Source organism: Gasterosteus aculeatus, chromosome 10, assembly GCF_964276395.1.
Source record: "Gasterosteus aculeatus chromosome 10, fGasAcu3.hap1.1, whole genome shotgun sequence".
Lineage (NCBI taxonomy): Eukaryota > Metazoa > Chordata > Actinopteri > Perciformes > Gasterosteidae > Gasterosteus > Gasterosteus aculeatus.
The window spans coordinates 15,670,797-15,692,080 of NC_135697.1; the positions used below are offsets into that span (position 1 = coordinate 15,670,797).

General features: G+C 47.9%; 1 protein-coding gene across 3 annotated transcripts in view; it reads left to right on the forward strand.

The window, feature by feature from the left end:
• The window catches only part of khdrbs3 (KH domain containing, RNA binding, signal transduction associated 3), a 66,977-nt gene that overhangs the window by 9,169 nt on the left and 36,524 nt on the right, over nucleotides 1-21,284 (forward strand). For 2 of the 3 annotated variants that reach the window (XR_005713262.2, XM_040188910.2), the window contains exon 2: nucleotides 20,252-20,370. Coding sequence is in view for 2 of the 3 variants with exons in the window: in XM_040188910.2 (XP_040044844.1) it covers nucleotides 20,252-20,370 (119 nt within the window). In the remaining variant the exon portion in view is untranslated. Of the gene's footprint in view, nucleotides 1-16,177; nucleotides 16,281-20,251; nucleotides 20,371-21,284 lie in introns of those variants that run through there. The other variant, XM_040188911.2, reaches the window with a different exon arrangement.

The window sequence follows — 21,284 nt, forward strand, 5'->3', positions numbered from 1 at the left end:
TAGTAAAGATTGACGGCTTTTGGTTTCAATTGCCAGCCTCGTCCTTTAAGCATCTCAAACGAACAACTCCCTATTGTGGTATTTAATAACGGGATGGATGCATCTTTCGCTTTCTGCAGTGCACAGCGACGCTGTCGCAGAGAGATATTTATAAAGCTCCAATAACTGCGGCTGCAGCAATTTATTCGTGACGCTACCGCAGGTATCACGGCCCAATTCTCTTCTGTCATGCGTAATGCATCTCTGGAAAAGATGATTGTAATTACAGCGAGCAGTGCAGTCCACACAGACGACGCCTCCCCGAGCCGGTCGCGTCGATGGGAGGCTGCAGGAGGCGAACGGATAGAAAATCAAGTTTATGGATCTGTGGTTCTTTCACTCGCGCCCACTCCTGCACCGGAGGGCTGAGGCTTTAATTGCTGTCTGACCGGCGCTGCTTGTGTGCGTGAAGATGGAGCCGCGTTGATACGAGGAGTAGGAGGGATGCTTTTCCTTCTCTGTGGTTGCTGTATCGACGGCCTCTCATCCTGGAGGAGCTGATAAGAGCAAAGGACCCAGGGAGCCTCAGTGACGGGAAGCGGGGCGCTTCTTTATGGGCCGATCGGGGGGGGGGGGTCTGGTGAGCCTCGGAGGTCCCGCGCCGACGGTCCGAGGGCTAAGGCAGCAGGTCGAAATCTCACGGAAGCGAGAGGTGCGACCGCGAGTCCACAGCTGACGGGGGGGAAAACGCCAGAGCAGGTGGCGAGCACGAGCAAAGAAGCTGTAACCTTGTAACACGAGTGAAACAGCTGCATGCACACGGAGCGTTATGTTCAAAATCAATGAGGGAACGTGCATTGATATACAAAACAAAACACAAACACGGGGGAGCCCCCCGCATGCCTTATCTATGTTTACCGGAGCATCTGCTCACACAAACAGAACCAAAGCACCTATTGTATTAATTGCTGTGCTGTTGTTCGATTTACAGTTAATGCAACATAATGAATAACAAATCACAATCTTAATCATCATCTTATGTTTGGTCTTTTTCTTGTTTTTTAGGGCAGAAAATATGAAAATCCTATGACTCAAAATTGCACAAGGTCTCTAACTCGTGTTCTAGTGGTTCATTTACTGCATAAGAATACATGAAAAGATGAAAATGTCATTACACTGCGGCCCTTTGTGGGCCACTCAGGTAGGATCCCATCGCTGATCAATATGTGATGTGTAACTAAAGCCAGATATCAGGGCCTACTCAAATACGTATCAACCCCCCCGTGGAAAGTGACGTCCCTCCTTTTGCTCCCTTGCACGTTGTCTCTGAGCCCGGGGGGACACGTGATGTCCACGTGACGTCCACGTGATGTCCACGTGATGTCCGCTCGGCGTGTCGTGGATCCATCGCACAGTGAGAGAAGAGCCACCTTCCGTTCATCCCTCGGCGATCCTTTCCTTCCTTCAGGATTAACTGCCGTGACGTGTTCTCTCATGACCTTACAACCAGTTAGCAGGCGAGGCATTTCTGCAGATTTCCCTTTTGTTTCTGTTTACGAGATGCATCTAATTCGTTCACGTCCTCTCGAATGAACCTGAATATAACTCAACTCTGGAGCTGTATAGCTTTCCTTTCACGGGTTGGTGTTGTTTGAAATGGAAATCTTTCAGCCAGGAGGCTGCGGTTCGATCCCCATGTGAAACAAAAAGCCAACGTTGATGTAACAGAACTTTCTTAGTTATTTTAACAAAAACTAAAAATCGTTTCCTAATCTTAAGTGGTTTGGTTGCCTAAACACAAACGGCTGGTTCTCCTGTGAAGGGGGGGGAGGTTTATTTTGTTGCTGCTTTTCGTAAGAAAAAATGAGGGGCGACGTCCTTCAGATATCACACGAGCCGCCGTGTGAGGATAATTGCATTTTGTGATCACGCTGAAGCTTTTGCGTACCGGCAATAAAGCGCGCACACACACACACACACACACACAGAGCAGAGCAGAAGAACACGGCCCATCTGCTGGACCACTTTCCGCTCAGGCCACCTCTTCGCCGCAGTAATATTAACTTCCAATCTACCTACTGCTCTCTCCACGTATCACAAATAACGCCCCCTGGCAACCGGCGGCGTCCGCCTCATTATCATATTTATTTAAAGTATCTCCTGACCCATTTCAATCCCGACATGCGTTCCTCTCGTCATGATTGAGTAGTCCCGTATTTAAGCGGGGTCTCCGGAGATGCCGCCGTGCACGATGGGAACATGGCTTTTAAAGCGTGGTCACCTTGTCGCTCTAGTGAAACAAAGAAGCGTTTTTTCAGAATACGACTCGAAGGAAAAAAGTCACTCGATCTTTTCACGTATTGGGAATCCAACTCACTGGATCGATGATCCGTCATGTGAGCAATAGGAGATGAAATGCCGGAGACGGTTGAACGCGGCGAGCGGAGGGCCGCGGTGCCGCCCTTTTGCAACGGGAACCGCTCTAATGGACCACATCTGACGAATGGGCCCGATTGCACCAACAACACCGCCTGATTGCCAGGTACACACATCGGCGCCAGCCGTAATGGCCGAATCTGTCACCGGCCGTCTCCGGCGCGCTCACAGCGGCCCGCTGACCTGTGGCTGGTAATGGAAGAGTAATAGCAGGCCCGGCGGTCCGTCTCTGTGCCCAGTTATCGAATGGTTTTCTTCCGGATACGTTTCTCAGGACTTGGCTGAGCCGTATTGATCGGCCGCTGGCAAATTTATGGTTATGTTTCTCCAATTTGCACAAAGGCAAAAATATTGTCGTCTCCGCTGGCATCAGACATTGACTTTCTGCAGACGGGTCTCTCGTCTATCTGTCTGGCTGGGGGGGGGTCCAGTCCTCATCTTTTGGTAACCGCTGTTACTTTATCCATCTAAAGGAGCGTGACCTTCTCAATGATTGACATGTAGGGAATGTTTATTGATGAAGTCAGTACGTGGAGTCGGGCCGATGCAAAGACACAGCGTTTTCCTTTTAAAAAAACGAACAAACTCGGCCCAAACTTTAGCCTGGAGTTGATTAAGCCTCAGCGCTCCGTCCCCGCGCTGTCTCGTTTAGCTCCGCCGCACGTGGGTTTTATTGCCTTTGCCTTATAGTCAAACGGCCGGCAGCTCCGGACTGATATTTCAACTGAGACATAATTAATGAGACGTCTCTCTCTCTCTCTCTCTCCTCTGAGCAAAGCAGTGCGAGACGTCTGCCGGGGGCGAGCTCTTCAGGGTGGAAGTTATATAGTACTCCAAATAAAGCAACGATGTTTTTAATGCTCCAAGTCTCGTTTCAAAGACTTGTCCACCAGCAGGCCTGTAGCACATGGTTGGGTTTTGGGATTTGGGACTTATGAAGAGCACGGCGAGGTTCCCCAGATGTGAAGGCCATTCAGCACAGAACCTTTTCCGTAGTGTTAAACGCTGTGCAGCCACAGGTCTGCATGCGTAAGAGCCTCTCGGGGAGTCGGAGCTGGAAACGGGGAGACTTGGCTTCGTATTTCCTGAACATAAAGCCAGCAGCGGCACTAAAAGGTGCGGAGGGGGAACACCAACACGCACATACAGATGTTTTATTCAGCATCGGCTGTCGAACTGCTGCTGCACAGTGGTTGTGAGTTGTTTTGCTCGTGTGTCTTATTTGTTTAAAGCTCCGGCGGAAGCAGAGTGACAAACAACACAATTACAACAAAGCACCGTGTTCTTTTTTTTTAAGCACAACTTGTGTAATGATGTCTCCGGCACTGCAGAGCAACATAATTGCATTTAGAAGCAGCTTTTTTGGATCTCGATCAACGGCTATTTTCAAATTTATCAGTCGACATAGTTTCTTCAAATGAGAAAATTCGGCGCAGACGCGCAGAAATAACTTGAAGTAACCGTACAATAGATGGTGTTCCTGTTTATTCCTTCCTGCTGGTACTGAATTCTCTTTCGTCTCTTCGATGTCACGGCGTCCATCTTCACAGAGGACTTTTTAGAAAAAAATTTGAAAGAGTCCTGAATGTTTTTAGGTTGTTTGTGCATTTTGAACCCCCACATTTTTCACTGAGCAGCACCTGGAGACACGTGACACACGCGTGACCTTTAAGCTGCTGAGATTCTTCCCCATTATCACCTGCCCACAGCCGGCATGTGTGCTTAAAAGGCGCCTTTCGCACCCGGGTTTTTTTTTTTTCCAGCCATTTAATGGACAGTTTTCCCTTTCAACTGTCACGCAAACACAGCTTCCGCTACCTTCAAAGCACTCGGACTCGGACCCGGACTTGGGCCCTGTCGCTAACGACGGGGCAGCGCGGCCGGCGGCCCTTTCAGACGTCTCCAAGGCGCCGCTCCGCGGGCCGTCCGTCCCGGAGAGGATGCGAAGCCACTGACGGATTCTCTTTCTCATTTTTAAAGCCTTTGTTCTATTTCTCGGGTCTGACAATCAGCATCGCTGTCAGAGATTACTGTCAGACAAACCCCCCCCCCCGGAGCCACGGCGCCGGCCTTAAACAGCGACGTCTCAGCGTCCGGTTAAGACGCCGAGTAATTGAGGAAACAAACAATCCCCATTATTTCACATTTTCCTCCACTTGAATTCAGCCTCCTGTTGTTGTTTTTTTTCCCTCTTCCCGCGCCGCAGCGGCGTGCCAGCGGGTGACAACGCGCAGCGGAATACGGTTAACGTGTTTCATGTGACACTTCAATTTCCTCTCTGTCAATCAGCGCGGCTGCAGCATCTCTCTTATTACTGTGCTGGAATGACAGCTCGGGATGGATCCGGCCTTCGAGTTCACGGCAGAAATGTGTCATTACATGGACGGGCATGCAAACACACGCTTGTACGCAGGCGACACTCACATTCACATATAAAAAAACCAAAAACTCCATCTTGTTTGGTCGTTTTGGTGAGGATTCACCCCCAAAGTAAAGACGCAGTATTCCAAAATAAAACAAATTTGCATGACGGGAATCAGAAAAATCTCAATCTTTTTTTTTTTGCAGCGTAGGAAAAAAAAAGAAGCCCTCATTATCCGTTATATTATACGGCGGCCTCGAAAATAATGTAATTGCCCCGAGAATTGATTTTGTTTATCGTAAATCCTGCAGAAACCTGGGCGTGGAGGTGACGGCTCCCGCTCCCTTTTTTCTTTGCCCGCAGTGGCCTCGGAGACGCTGTCGTGAGCGAGACAGCCGGCGGCGTTGCTGAGTCGACAGCCCCACCGCGTCCCAGCGCATAGTCCATTAGCTCTACCTGCCCCCCCCTTCCCTCCACAGGATCCCCACAGCGCCGAATGAAGCCCAGGCATGTTTTCATCTTCCTGACAGGCCGGCAGCGGCTGCAGCCGAGGGAGATGGAGGTTCCGTGTCAGCCTGCACGTTCGCTCCTGTTGGTCGAGGCTGCTCCAGATTCTGATCCGCCGCAGCTCGCCGTATCGCTCATGCAGGACTTTAGCGTTGTTTTCTTGGTGGCTGTTTTAGAACGGGTGTCCTCGCAGGAAGGAAGAGGGGAGCTGTGGTCACCGTTACCTCATAAAGTCTTTTTAGAAAAAAAATGACTGTTTTATTTTTTAGTAGAGGTGCTTGGAGGACAAATCATCTTAGCTCAAAGGCCATTTACTGGCTTTTCAACCTTCGACTGCATCCACAATTTTGGAACATCTGTGTGTCTTTGCAAAAAGGATCGTCATTTTATATTTAAAACCATCAATGGGCACAAAATAATGGTCACATTTTTGCCCTTTTGGGATTATTGATTATACAGCGGGACAAATGATCGTACATATATGATATTTACAGCAGCCCTCTTTTCCTTCTCTTTTAATCATTGAATCCATTGCTTGTATACAAATGTTGATTTATTGACATTTAGTTTTTCTTTCAGTTGAACCGTATTCCACTCATTCACCAGTATATTATGTTTCACCTTACTCCAACACACACACAGCCCTGTCATTGAATCCATTAGGAAAATACATATATTGATTAGTGCAGCTTAAAACCTCCCTTACTCTCTGCTCTCTCCTTTAGTCTGTTTTAATAAATAAAATCCTTATTCCACACTGCGTGATGAATTTACCAGAATGTTCTGTTTCGCCTCCTCCCACCACATGAATGTATCACCATTTCATCCGTTACTAATGTACAAATATTGATTAGTGCAGCTGGAGAAAAGACTATTCAAAGCCCTCTGAGTGACACGTTTGCAAATTTGCTCATATTGAGCAAGGACACACTTTCCATTCTGTACTCAAGGCGACACATCGCAGCTCTGAATGACGGAGAAGTTTCCTGAAAAAAATACGCTAAAACAGTTTGTTGTACTTTTTAACATTTAACTCATAAAGCGCCCTAAAATGCGTTGCCCCCCCCCTCCCTCCTCCTCCCTTGCCTCCCGCATATTCTGAGATAACCCGACCATCTGCTTCCAAAGTAAATCTGCCTCTGAAAAACTCCAATCTGCGGAATGGATGCCACCCAACAGGCGGCGGGCGTACCGGTCGTATTCATGTGCATAAGGGAGAAAGCTTTCAGGGGTGTGGAGGAGTCGGCGCAGCGGCTCAGCCTCAAACGTCGGTGTCCTGTACAAAAGCTAACCGCCCACCCGAGTTAGAGATCCGTTTGAGTGTTTGTCTGTCAGCCAAGAAGGCCCAAAGTGAGACGTCGAAAAAGGGAAGAGCGTCTGCAGGCGAGAGCCGCGCGCGTCTTTGCGTCGCTATTTTGTGCAGCGTGTGTTTAACAGACAGAAGCACACATTGCTCGGGAGAAAAAACTATCGCAAAGTTAACTTTTTTCGAGGTGCAGAGGCTCCACTCACATCCACTCACATCCACCCCGGGTTCTTCACCTCCACACGCCAGCTGTCAGTCAGCAGGGCCCCCCCCCTCCACGCCTCGCTCCCCCACCGCTTCAATCCCCTCCACCGGCACGCTGTTCGAGGTCGCAGGTGAGGTCGGCGAGGCCGGGAGGAGGCAGGTGCTGAGAGTCGACGCGCCCCCCCCCCCCCCCCCCCCCCGCGGTGGTCGGTCGATGATGAGACTTTGAGAGGATGAATAACCATGTGGACTCTTTTTCATTTCCTTAATCTCGCAGGCCGACCCGGTAACACTGAGTCATTCTCCTCCATCAGGTTGCCGGTTACTTGATCGCACATATCGCCTCTTGGGGGGGGGGTGAAGGAGGGACGAGACATCCGCTGGACAAATGGAAATAAAAAACGCTCGGTAATTCAATATCTTTAATAAAGATGGTGAACAAATCTCCTTGCTAAGCCCCGTGCAGGATGATTGATTGCAGATTTCCTCGCAACTTCATGGCCGCGAGCAACTCGTGGCTTCAGGCCACCAGAACAAAGAGGCGTAAGAGGCCGCGGGACGAGAGCGGCCTCCGCTCCGGGCTTTGAGCAAGCACACTGAGCCTCACAGAGGCGCCTGTTCTTTTTTTATTGCCTTCCCTCGTTTTCTTCCCCTTAATCTGGTCTGCAGTGTCCTCTTTCATAAAGTCCCGGGTCTGATGTGCTTCCCGGGGACGCGGGCGAGAGGGCTCGGCAGCGCACGCCGGGTGACTCAGCCAACACGGAATCGGCGGCCCAGAGCGAGGCTAAGGACCCGCGATTGATTTAATTACTTGGAATGGGGGAAGAGTAGACGGAGGTTCTGACCGCCGGAGAGCTTCCTGTCAAAGTAGCAGAGGGTTGTTTTTTTTTAAGAGAGGCTCAAAATGAATGAGTCCGTTTGTGTCACTAAAGGACTTGTCCAAAGACGAAGTGATATGTCAATGGGATATGTCATAAAATCCTTATAAGCGATAAGCGATAAGCGGTTTGAAGATGGATGGATTTGAACACCGGCCAAATTTTTCTTTGATGGATAGTTTTTACTGAATTGAGCATGAACGCATCATAACAAAATCAAATCCAATTTGGTTAATTGTTAGCGGTTAGCTCTGCTTAAAGCTAATCTTAACTCCAGCGTCTGCGTGGTACCGGTCTGGAGTTAGTGACACGCCTGGTTTATGAGAGATTTAACTATTATCGAGAGTCCCAGTGAAGTGTTCATGATTCTTCATGAAAATGGTTTATTAAAATGACGTGTTGTGCCAATGATGTTGCAATTATTAAATGCTTCATCCCTAATTTAAAGCCTTTGCCTCGAGACAGACTTCTGAGGAAACGATTGACAAATCCTTGTAAAATTCCACCTCCGGTGACTTTCATTCTAATTCGTGTCCCCGCCGTCCAGCACGGGGGGCCCCGGCTGCGGGGGGTTTCCTCCGCTTCAACGACCGGGCAGTTGAGAAAACACCGGGGGGCTTCCCGAGGACTCGTTTGGTGTCGCCGTGAAACACGAGCCGCCTTCGACGGCGACACCATGAGAGGAAACGTGAAGGAGCATGTGTGTGTTTAATTTGCGCTGCTTTGCTCTCGCGCTTTCCCATCCCTCATTATTTATTTAGGCAGAGTGCGCTCTTAAGCGGCGTGACCCTTTTTTTTCGGCACAGGCCTCGCCGTGTCGCGTCCCGTGAAGCCACGGCACAGGAGGCGCTCCGCAGAAAGATGACAACGAGATGGGAAATATGTATGAAAACCATACCGGCATCATTCCCGGCAATTAGTTGTGACTGAATCGATGCGGCTGGATTGTCTCGCGGATGATATCGCTGTCGGTGCGCAGGTCATTTTCCTGCGAAATTGATATCAGGTTTAGTTTAGAAAAAACCTCTTTTTAGAGGCCTCTGGAAGCCACTTGCTCGCGGCGGGAACGCAGCCTCTCCGATTAAGTGCCTCGGCTGCATGTTCACCTCCATCTTTGGAGACATTTCAATGACGATACGGGCTGAGACGTCGTTACAAGGGGAGGGGGCGGCGGTGTCCGTTTACCCAGGAGAGAGCCGGTGTAATCCATCAGCCTGGCTGCTGCCCGTTCAGCACAGCCCCCCCCCCGCCGCCTGCTGCTAACCGCCCCTCCAGCCCTCCATCAACATCTCTCTTTTTGTCATGATCCGCCTCTGCGGACGCGTTCGCGTAGCAACAGGGCACACTAAAAGCTTCCCCACATTTTCTATAATTTATGCCTCGACATAGATAATCTGCAGCTGACCTGAGCCCTAACCACAGCAGATAGGGAAACCGTACAAATATTTAATGTTAAGTGATGCATTATATACCACATGCTGCCTTTGCAGCGCAGTAACCAGAAGGTGCGATGTGTGCGTGTCCGGCGGGAATACGGATCTTACACTTTTTATATATAGTGCAGTTGCTCTACCTTGTTTGTTGCACTAAACCCATTTGTTCCTATTCAAGATGTAAGCCCTAAAGGTATGGTCACAAACGTAGCTGCATATTTATAAAAATACAAAGAAGGTTTCTAAGACAGGTGCTGCGTTTGCAGGGGACTATTTCCAGTGATGGATCGACGCACGTTGTTTTGCTGGGGGGGAAGTGGTGGAATTGCCTCAAATATTGTCAGCCTTAACTTGACCTTTTGGGTAAATTTGACCTTTGGCTCTCTTGCACAGAGTGAGATAAGAAAATCAACACCACTCTCACGCCTGTCTGCTGAATAGGAAACGAAAGCTAGCTGACTGTAATCTTAGCATAGCATAAAGACTGCAAGGCGGGGACCGGCTATCTTACTCTCATCAGTTTTTCACTACTAGAAATTCATAATCACTGATAAGCTGTTTTATCTCATTGCAGCGACTTTCCAGAGTTGTTCCTTAGTCCTTTTCAATCCTTAAACTATTTATTTACTGTTATTTAAGCTTGTGATGAGAAAAGTAAAAAGTTCTATATGTGCAATATTTGCTTAGAATGACTCATCAGTAAAGACAGAATATAAGGCCCTGAATAGATGTCATTTATCTAATTTTTATAAAGAAAATCTAGTCAGTAATGTCACTTTTATTTTACCATTAGCCGCCAATGTTAGCTAGCTAGCTGTGCAACAACCCGACTTATCATCAGGTCATGAGAATAATAAGAGATCTACAGAAAAGGTGTGAATGAAATTCCAATCTGGAATGAATCCTTCACAGTTCAAAGTTTTCCTAATTAACCACCTCGAATTAAAACCACATCGTGGAATAATCCCTTTCGGTTTCCTGTCTTGGTGATAATCCGACTCTCTCCGCTAAATTTAGCACCCGTGCGTCACTCTTGGCGGAGCCTCAGTTTCAAAGTGAAAGGCTGAAAGTGAACAATGCTTCTCGGTGTGTGTGCTTGGAAACAGGAGTTGGGTGCGTATCGATGTCTCGCCCCATTCAGCGATATCTCTTACTGCAACTCCATCCGCCGCCACGCGACGCCCAGTGGGCCCAGAAGCACCTTCCACTGCGCCGCCCAAAACCGAGTCCGAGGCCGTGAGGAGAACCTCGTGTTCTTCATCCTGTAAAAGAAAAACAAACAAACAAACAAAGAAACGTGCCATCTGTTGAGAAGTGGTCTAAGTTACTGAACTTAGAAGATTTAATTCTTCAGCATGAAAAAACGTCATCTTGAGTAATTGGCTGCCGCTCTTATTGAGGTCAAGTCTCCTGCAGACAAACGATATAGCCAGAAAAAGAATCTCATTCAACTTATTATGAAGAAATATGGGTGCCAAGAAAAATGATCGGACTCGCTGTATTAATATTTGATCAGCGTGAAATCATTTTAATCTCCTTTTGTAATTAAACTTTTGACAGTCATGTAATGGAGGTTCTAGAAAAGAAATGTGGAAAATATCACATAACTGTATAATTAGTTCCCGAACTCATTAGAGCATTTCTGCACATGCGTTGCCTATAAAGCCCCTCGTTCATGTGAGAGAGGGCACTTTGGGTCAGTTCAAACAGAAAGAGAAAAACAAGTTTAGCCTTTACGTCAAACTTCAATAAGGAAAAAAAAATGTCGGAACGCGAGGAGACAGATGCCAGGGCTTTAAAGAGCTTAATGATCTCCTCCTGCTCTTCTCACAGTCGTGTTGCCGTCACAGGCGAAAAGGAAAAATAAATGGCGTCTATTCGACAAACACAAAATAGTGCTGTTGGTTTCACATCCCCCGCGCGGAGTCGAGTTCGCGGTCGAAACCCCTTTTCCCGCTAACCGCTGCGCCTGAGATTTGTCCCGCCGAGCTTGGATCACGGCGTCTTCCACGTACCAGTTATGACAGTTTACGTTTTAAGCCAACGCTTGACGCTCAAGCTCCCCGGACCACAGAAAAAAAAGATCTTAAGTCGTCTTTAGCTTTTCCTACGTTTGACGGGTCAAAGTGAAACACATAACTAGTCGTTTGTCGCGGAGGCCGTCACAGGAAGGAGGCCCCGTATCTTTAATGGAGGTAATGCTGCAAGGTGCGCTGGGGAGGTGAGTGACCCGTCCGACGACAGCAGCCACTGTTTGACCACTACGTCGTACGCCCAGCGATGAAGTCTGCACTTCAGTAGTGTGTCGTGAGCGAGTCTTTTTTTTTGTTGTTATTTGAATTTGAAGAAGTCAAGTCAAGTTACCCCTGTTTTGCAATTACACTGTATAGATTTTAAATAGCTACGTTGTCCACTTCTCGCCCAAAGCCTGGTTTATGCTTCTGCGTTTTCGCGGCGACGCAGACGCAGGACCCCCTTGCGTGTCCCTTGCGTGTCCCTTGCGTGTCTTTTTGTTGTCGACCCATTTTTCTAGCCTCCCGCAGCGCACCAGGCTGCGATTGGTCCGCTGACTACGTCCTTCACGGAGTCTCACATTTCCGCTTTCACAGCCCGATAGCGCCGTTATTAAAACGAAGAATGTTTACGAGAGAACGGATTGAAGAACTTTTGTCGGGAAGAAATGCGGGAAAATAAATATGAGCGCTTATACAAGCCGTCATCAGCGGGTTGTAGAAGCGGGTTGGATTCACGGAGGGAGATCGCCGCAAACGCCGGTTTGCCGGTTGAGAGGTGCACAAAGTTGTGGAGGAAAATACGGGACAAATGTGTCCGCGATGAAAAGCAGCAGTGGCGATGCAACACACGCAGAACCATGAATGGAAACGAGTGCGTCGACGCAACGACGCATGCGCCAGCCTTTAGGTTGCAGCTCAGCTTCGTCTGACATGGAGGCATCAGCGCGACGCGTAGCCATGTGATCGTTTTGCTCAAAGCGCCGCTCTCTAGCTGCAGCCGCGGAAACGCTGATCGTTCTCATCGTGCGTTTGAGCCACAATCCTTTTTATTCTTATTTTTTTAACCACAGTCAAAGAGAAAGCGATAACAGCGTGTTCTAACGCGCAGCAAAGCTCTTCTCTGGAGTTTCCTACTCTTTATGGCTAATTACCAACTCGTCACCGCCTGCTAGCTGGGCTTGTCGATACGGTGAGATAACCTTTTTTTTTTGGGGGCACCATAACAGCATAAGAGCAGGAAGTGATGGAGACCTTTTCTCTTCCTTCTTTTGATGAAAGTTTCTCTGTGGAATCGAAACAACCTTTGTCACTAGTCAGCTAACGATAGACCGCTGGTAAAGGCCACAGAGCTGCGGCTGAACTGTACATTTCCTGTGGACTCATTAACTGGTTTGATTCCTCTTGTGCAATGCATCCCAAACTCCAGGTGTTGGGACCGATATTGAGCTGAAGTGTCGGATCCACCTTTCGAGCGACCTGTAAAGGAGAGAACTGGGTTAACGGGGGGGGGTGGGGGGGGGGCGGACTCGGGCATCTCCATCTACGCCGCCGCTCCATCTATCGGGTAATCTCTGGTAATAAAACCACAGCGGATGTATTTGCAGAGCTGATCCAGGGAGCCGATGCCAGCAGCCTCGCCGCCGATGCCAAGCGCCGCGTCTGTCTCCGCGAGTGCCATCTCCGCTGGAGAACATCAAGTGCTTTATTTCATTTGCGATATTGATCTTTCTGTTCTTGGATTGCTCGACGCTCACTACCATGAAAAGATGACAAACTGCTATCTAATTTGATTTTGGCTGCGCGAGGAGCAGCGAGGTGGACTGAGCTGCAGAGGACGAGCGCCGTGTTTGAAGACTTTAGGATATAATATGCATGCGATGATATCATAACCACACGTTAATGCCTCTCTAATGCACACTGACTTAGTGTGGGAATGAATTTCTCTATTTACCAGAATCTGAGACGTCGTGTGTGTGTGTGTGTGTGTGTGTGTGCCAGCGCCCAATGCTTTTAGGAGGCACTTACACGCTTTTTTCATGCATTTGTCTGCGGTTTTAATCGACACGCGATGAATAATAGAAAAAAAAAAAAATGAAGGAGGTCTGGTCATTACCAGTTATGATGATTCAGTGTGTTTTGATAATGCACCCTGATATGAGGCCCTGATAATGATGTACATCAAGCTGCACAGTTTTCATTTTCATCCTCGAACCCCCCCCCCCCCCCCCCCTCCAGAGCCTAATGACAGTTTTATGGGAAACTTCATTAGGCAAAGGGACGTCGAACCGATAAACATCAGCCCGTGTTAATTCTGCGACGAAGTGGCCTTTCTGTCGGCCTTTTCTTGTTGATATCCAGCTTTGTATTAAAGGTTTATTTGTGACCAGATGGATGATTTATTGTTAATTAACTCTCGTTTAAGAGGATTTATCTGTCCATTCCCCCCCGCCGCCGCCCTCGCTGTTCATTCGCGGCGTCCGTGCAGCGGGGTTCGATGCGCCGCTGTCCACCCGCCGTCTCAGCGGTCTCCTAATGAAGAGAAAGCGTCCCAGCATGCACCAGGCGCTGTGGATGGCTAAACAAAGAAGGTGATTCATCGGAGGTGTAATCCGAGCGCAGGTCGCTAAGTGTCTTCGGCCGCGGGTTCAATGTATCGGCTTTGGAATCATACAGGCCTCTTATTAAGTATCAGTATCTCAGTCATGTGGTCCTCGTCTCATCCCTGACCGCATGGAGACCTTTCAATTACACAATGCTCTTATTACATGTGTTATTTATTGATTTCATGGTGTTTCTTCCTCCTGGAGTCTTATTCATCGCAGAGCTTTAGCGACCATTATAGACGTATTTGGTCACTCTGTATTAGGCTTGAAATAAAGAAACCGTCTGTACATGCATGGAGAGGCCAGTACAGCCCACGGGTAAGAATACCCGTCCACGCACTCGCTGTGTACTGCTCTGTACCTGGAGAAGTACACACATATATATATATAAATATATGTGTATATTCAACACTGGCCTACACACCATTATAGTCCATTTAAATGGAAATTACACAAAGGGTTCTTTATACATTTCTTAGTCTGGGCCCACCTTTAATAAATCTGAGAAGGAGTTTGAAAGCAGAATCTTATAGCTAATTATTGATTGATTCTCTCCCATCAGCAGGGGGGGAGGTGCGTAGAAACACCTGTTTGTCTGCCAATAGGCGTCTAACAGCTGTCCCCAGCGTCTCCCGTTGTCTGTCTTCGCTTCCCTGCAGTTTCCCCGTCTGCTGCTCCATTGGTACGCTGGGGAAAACGTGATTATGGCTTTAACGGGGGGACAAAGTTCAATCTGCAACCATGAAATGCGAGCAGGATGAGAAACTGTCTCCTCGTCTCTGGGTGTGTTTCAGCACCACGGACACACACACACACACACACACACACACAAGAAACAGCACTGCAGGTGTCATGTGCTCCTCCGTTGACTCTCCTGCTTGCTATCTGAGGACGAACGCTCGGAATGCAGGAAGGAATGACGCTCACGCAAATGTGCGATTAATAAGTACGTATTTCAAGTTGCAAAACAAACTGTATGCCGAGAACCATTATAGTAATTGTAATAATAATGTGAACTGGAAAATGATTTCACAATATCGGTCACATAAGATTTAAAATGTCTATTGTTTTCATTTCTTAAATAAAAAAGACAAAATAAATACATCACCAAATGAAACATTGTTAGGGAAATAAATAATGAAATAACTGAACAAACTCTCATAGCTCAGACGGGGTTCAAGGTCGCTGAGGTTGCGGCGCCTCTTTTAGGAAATATTCACAGTACGGAGACGATCGCGTACATCGGATTAAGAAATGCCACTAAAACACATGGTTCCCTCCTCCCGATTTTAAGAAAACTCCAGAGCAGCTCCGTGATTTGTGTGTTATGAGGAGGAATATCTTCAATGATGTACAGTATCTGTGTGTATCACAGGATGCTTGCGGATCAAACTCATCACATATTCAGCATCTTTTAGGCCACACTTCTGAATGTTGTGTTAATCCGCTGTGTATAAATAGCGTAGTCAGCGAGTTCAGCGTTGTGTCTTATTAGAATATCCATTAACACACCTGACACTCCAGTTGGGAGCTGCCGCGATGCCAAGGTCAAGGTTTTTTTAAATTTTTTTTATCACCAGTCGAATTAGTTTCCCCCGGTAAAAATACAACATTGTATTGTATTTTTTTTGTTTTTAACAGCTCAGCAAAAGGGGCTCATACTGCCAACAAGTCTACTTTGTCACAGCTGAAGTAAGAGCTGACTTTGTTTCACTGCTCAGTGCGACTGCGGACGTGCTGCTTTTCAACGGATGGGCCCTGCGGGAGTTTGCGTCCTCTCTCACCACAACCGCCGCTTATTCACACGTTCCTCCTCGTCCGCCGCCCCGCTTTCAATCCCATTCGATGCTCGCCGCTTTCTCTGTGAACAGTTTGATAACATTCGCCACAATTGTTGCACCAGACGCAACCCACCACTGATGAAACCTGCGTCCGCCACACGTCGCGCGGTTAAAATGCAGCTGCTGTGGATTTCGTGGATCGGGACAAATTTTGTGAAGCCCAAAATTCTCCGGCTGCTTGAGAACACCACGATAATCTCCGTGCAAGCAAAGCATTTGAGACGAACAGGCGCCAAAAAACGAGAAGCGCCCTCCGACTGCCTGGATGAGCAAACAAAGGCGAGCCGGAGGTCTGTGCACCGCCGTCACACCAACGACGCCGCAGCGCAGCGCGTCTGCCGCCTTTTAGGCGGAGTTGAACCCTTAAAGGGCCTCGAAACAACAAGCTTCTCCACTTTGAACGACTCCGCCACTCGAGGCGACGTCGAAGGAACTTCGACTCAACCCGCGGGCGACGAGAGCATTGCGAAAGAAGCCCGGCTTTTTTTGGTTTCCGTTTGCCCAGTGCTCTCACCGTTGCCACTGAGTTCTGGTTGGGGGGATTAAACCCATCCGCTATCGCGCGCTTTGCACGAGAGGAAAGGGGGCGGGACTTTCCCCGGCGACGCGCAGGAAGCTGGATGTGTTTACGGCGCTTCGCGGGCCGGATGCTGAAATGAAAGGAGGCGCCGCTCGAGGGGTTCTCGGCCTTAATCCGTGGACATTATCTCCACACTGTAAGCGGGTCTTGGCTCGTTACCTCACAGTAGAGAGCCGGGCTGGCGGGGTTTCAGGGAGCGAGGCAGAAAGGGAGGGAGGGAGGGAGGGAGGGAGGGAACCTCCCCGGCCCGCCGAGAATGTAATCTCCAGATTAGGGGGGCGAGACGAATTCCCGCTGCCAGCCTGACCTTGTCGAGGCAGCTGAGGAGCCGGAGTGAAATTGAGATTTCGGGACAGGAGCGAGTCCAGGCAATAAATGTGTGCGTGTGTGTATATATATATATATATATATATATATATGTGTGTGTTTTTTTCTGCCTTAGTGTTTCTTTCTCAAGGGTCACAGCCTTGACACCATGATTCAAGCTAATTGTGTGCGGTCGCACTGGGCGCGCACATGAAACGGTTTCTGGCACCGAGACCCTCGGCGGTCTGTCACTCCACCGCCGTCTTTAACGGCTGGAGCATAAAAAAAAAATATATATATAAAAAAACTCCAAAGAAAGCGTAGGACTTATTGATGCTTGTGAATTCGAATCGTCGCGAGACCCGGTTGCTTTGTGTTATGTCTATTTTTAAGCTGCTTTTGCTGCTTCTGTCTTTGTCTGATTCTGCAGTGTGTTTGGGATGCTGACAAGACAAAACCACACATTGATCCTTAACTGATCGCTCGATTCATCATTGAATTGCCGCCGCTTAGATGGTACCGACTGGTGGTAATACGAGCAAACCCTGAGTTAGTAATGGATGGCGTTACTCGGTCGGTCAGCTCTTCCTGTGCTGTGTTTAGCATTTACTCGTATACGGTAGCTGCCGCAGATGTGATCGGAAATACAAGACTCACCTTTTCTCCAACTCTCCACTCCACCCACAGTGGAAAAATAACCTCATCTGGTCCCTTTGCTCATTGTAGGAAGCAGCTTGATGTTTTTTTTTTTTTTTTAACAATCTTCTGTCTGGAATTTTTTTTGCATTTTAGTTTGAATATTTCATCCTTCGGTGACCTCATTGTTCTTTTGATTGTGTTTGTATAAGCGTGCTACGCTGGATGGGAAATGAGAATAAACGAGGTCGCGTTCACGTTGGACCATTTATTTCTTTTGACCCGTAATTGCAAAACAACAAAAATAATGAGTCTGTCGGGCTGCAGACGGACACACGCGGCATCGGTCTCGCGAAGAAACGACCCCTGTGCCACTTAGAAAAGAAGTGTTTTTTACTCTCGACGCTAAAGAGAAGCTTGTCGCCGTGTTATTTACACAAGGAAACGCACTGCGACGAAGTTGCATCCCGCAGAGTGAAGAAATTCAAGGTGGTGCAAATCATAATGACATCTATTAAATACAAATGATTGTGAGCTTTTTCTGCTATTTCATGAGCAGAAGAATAAGTAAGAACAGCATCTCAAGACGTAACAAACACGATTAAGTCGACCACAGTGGATGTCACATCCGACGGGTTGTATTTACTGCAACTAAAGCGCGTCGCCCGGGGCAACGCAGATAGACAGATATCCCAGTTAGAGCATCTATTGCCCAGATATAGATGAGATTGATTGGTGTTGGTCACTGTATTTGTGTAAAATCAGCCTAAAGGGGAAGTTTCAAGATGGCAAAATTTCCACACAAATAAAAGCATAAAAGGCGAAAAGAGGCTCACTGACTTTCGTGCGAACTCATGATCTCGCTGATAAAACATTTACATATGATCTGTGATGACAGATGAGAATAAGGACACATGCACCCGGCGAGCAGGCACGGTACTTATCATGTATCGCGCCCCTCAACACGGAACCCGGGACACTTAATGACCCAATTGCCTCAGTCCCCACTTCCGCACCCGACCCTCCAGCACGGAGCCCAAGTCATGCATAATCCCGCGAAATCCAGCCAGTTTATGAATTTTAAACGGGGAGGCCTGAATCAGCGAGCTGCTTTACTCTAATGGAAGAGCGGGGCAGCTGGGATGGAGTCCGGTGACTGTGGAGATGTGTTCAACGTGTGCAAAGGTGGTAAAGTTTTCATGTTCGATGCATTCGTCGGAAAAAATAGAAGCAGATTTTGTTTATAGGATTAATCATAGTTATATCTTGAGTAAGTGAGCAGTGGGCCAAATAATGTGACGGACCTAATATAAATATATATATATATAAAGCTGAGGTTATTGTGAGCTGTTTAGTATCTTTCCATCGGCTTTCGTTTTGTCTTCATTTTTGCAAATGAAGGCCAAAAGTAATCAAATGAAACCACAGTTGTATTAACCGAGATTTGTACTCTAAGCTGAGTTTCATCGAAGCACTTCGGAGCCTCAGAAAGGATCGGGAAGCAAAACAATGCAAACGGTGGATCGGAAAGAAAAGCCGAGGCGTGTCATATTCAACGATAATTACTGCCGAGTGACCCAGAGCGCATGCAGTCAAACACGACGCAGGGGAATCCTATTCTTCTGTGACCTTATCAAACGGAAGCAAAGGAATAAACGGCCAATTCTCAAGGCTGAACACAAGCAAAAAGAACAACAGTTTACGGGGCTTTCTTTTGGAACACTTGGACCGACGAAGGTGCTGCTCAGGTCACGTCGTCACACACACGAGCTTCAGTCCGTCGGTTCGATCCGGCTGATTCCGATGTAGAGCTCATTACACCTGCTACACCCACACCTCCATTGAGCGGCGCGCACCGTCTGGGTTTACTTGGATTTAAAATGCAATATTTTCTTTGAGGGCAAGAGGGATTTTTTTCAGAGCAAAAGAAAAAAAAAAACGTTGACAAACACGAGTCACAATCTCTCCTGATGAATCAGAGCCGGACTGTTTAGAGGAAACTCTGTGTTGGCATTGTTGCTAGGCGACGCATTAACATTGATGTTGCGCTCTCTGCCCCCCCCCCCCCCCCCCCGGGATAAAGCAGAGCTTAAGAATATCTCCATCTCACCTCTTTTATCCTTGTTAACACTCAAATCAAAGGTTTTAATTACATTCCGCCGTACTGCTGCAGCGATGCCTTTATAGTTTATAGTCTCCAGAGGTGCAGATGCTCAGATTAATGTAATTGAAAAATGATCATGTGATTCATTTGGACCCTTGAACCCAGTTAAAACGATGGCTTTGTAAAATGTAAAATCCAGAGCGCTCTCTTTTGAATCCTGTTTTTTTTTTTTTTAAAGACCATAAATAAATCAGTGATGGACTTCGCCGCCGTGCTTTTAGCCTACAGTCTTTGCCGTGACGCCCCTGCACCTCCCAGCTGCCCTCTCTGCAAAACCATTTTTCCACCGACGTTATCCATCTGATTAAACGTTCAAGGTTACATCTCCAAATACATCCAAGTGCGCAGCTCCCATAGGAGGAGCTGCGACAGCCGGCGTTCCCTGAGAGCCCGGAGTGTGTGTCCCCCCGCCCCCCCACACACCCGTTATTTGTTTTCTGTATAAACAAATTGGCCTTCTGGTGGCCTAAAGGTTAAGAGAGAGAGAGATAGCGTCCTTTTCTTGTGCCTGAAAGGTTCGAGCGGATCTGCAGACCAACACTCACGAGCATCCTCTAAAACAAGAGCTGGTTCCAGATGATCCAATATCTTCATTTAGCTTTTTAACCGCTGCACTCACAGACCTGAATAGTCATTCTTTACATTTTATAGGCAATTTTTAATTAATAGGTTTCATTTTGGGAACGTTTACTTACTTTCTTGCTAAAAGATTGAAACCCACCTGCATTATTCACAGAGCCGTGTGTTCATTTCGTTATTGATTCATCCGAGTTAATTATTTGTTGAGTTTTTTTTTTTTTTTTTCCCTTCTGCCAAAAGTCCAAGAACAAAAGACAAAAACAATTCACGCTCACTTGTGTTTGTATTAAATCGACTGAACTAATCCATCGAGTGTGGAACTCTCCTCCTCGTTGGCAACATGTTACTTTTCATTTTCCAGTGTTTCCCATTTGCTGCTCGTCCACCCCGACTCAGTCCTTTTGTCTCTCCGTCTTTTTCAGAGATTGAGAAAATTCAGAAAGACGAGGAGAAGGAAGAGGAGAAGTTCATCGACGTCGTCATCAACAAGAACATGAAACTGGGCCAGAAGATTTTAATACCAGTCAAGCAGTTTCCCAAAGTAAGTGTTGTGGCAGCCGACTTCTCCAGGAGTGTGCGTGGATATTTATAGACGCTGAAGCCGAACTACAGTATCGCCGGTTTCTATTTAGATTCCTGACTACAGCCACGGGAAGCTTTTTGTTCCTTGACGTAAAACACTTGGAGTCTTTTTGCTGACAGATCTGGGACTTTGTCGGGGGGAACTTTCTTCCTTAAGAAATCGCTTCAAGCTGTTGAAAGGTTCCCACCACCAAGCCTCTTTTCACAGCAAATGAGTGACTGGGACGACCTTTTCTCTCATTACGTTGATGCGCCTTTTCTCACTCCGAGGTGGAGGTCGGCGCTGCTGATTCGCCTGAATACCAATAAACCTCCCATTCACGAGGTCCCGATGCAGGAAATGTTCCTGAACACCTCGACGACATAATTGCCTCCACATTCCACCGACCTCGCTCAGTCAAAGTCTTCACGACTGTATATTTTTATTTATATTTGTCAATGAATATTTAAGGAATATGGAACGATGGATTCTGTTGTCTTGAAATGAGCAGCGGATCTCTTGCAACCCTCTCTGAGGTGTTTCCTTTCCTTCTCGTGAGCGCCTGGCGGGGTGAGAGTGCGCTTGCAATGCAGCACGCGAGTCACATGTTGAGGCCCCCCCCCCCCAGACAGCCGGCTTTGCGATGACCTGCACATGAAGCCCCCCCCCCGCCCCCCCCATTTGGAGCGATAGCGCCGTTGCCGCAGCGGAGGAGCTCTTCGGCAGCTCGGTGCATGACAGGGATTTCCCGGTGGGAGCGCGATGGGGAGGTGGGTTGGTGTAAAAGCGAGAGGGACGCTCTCGTTTTCACCTCAGCCCTCCAAGGGGAAAGCAGGGCGGTAACCTGCAGCTACATCCCCCCCCCCCGGCAGAAAAGTGCATTTCTGCACAAT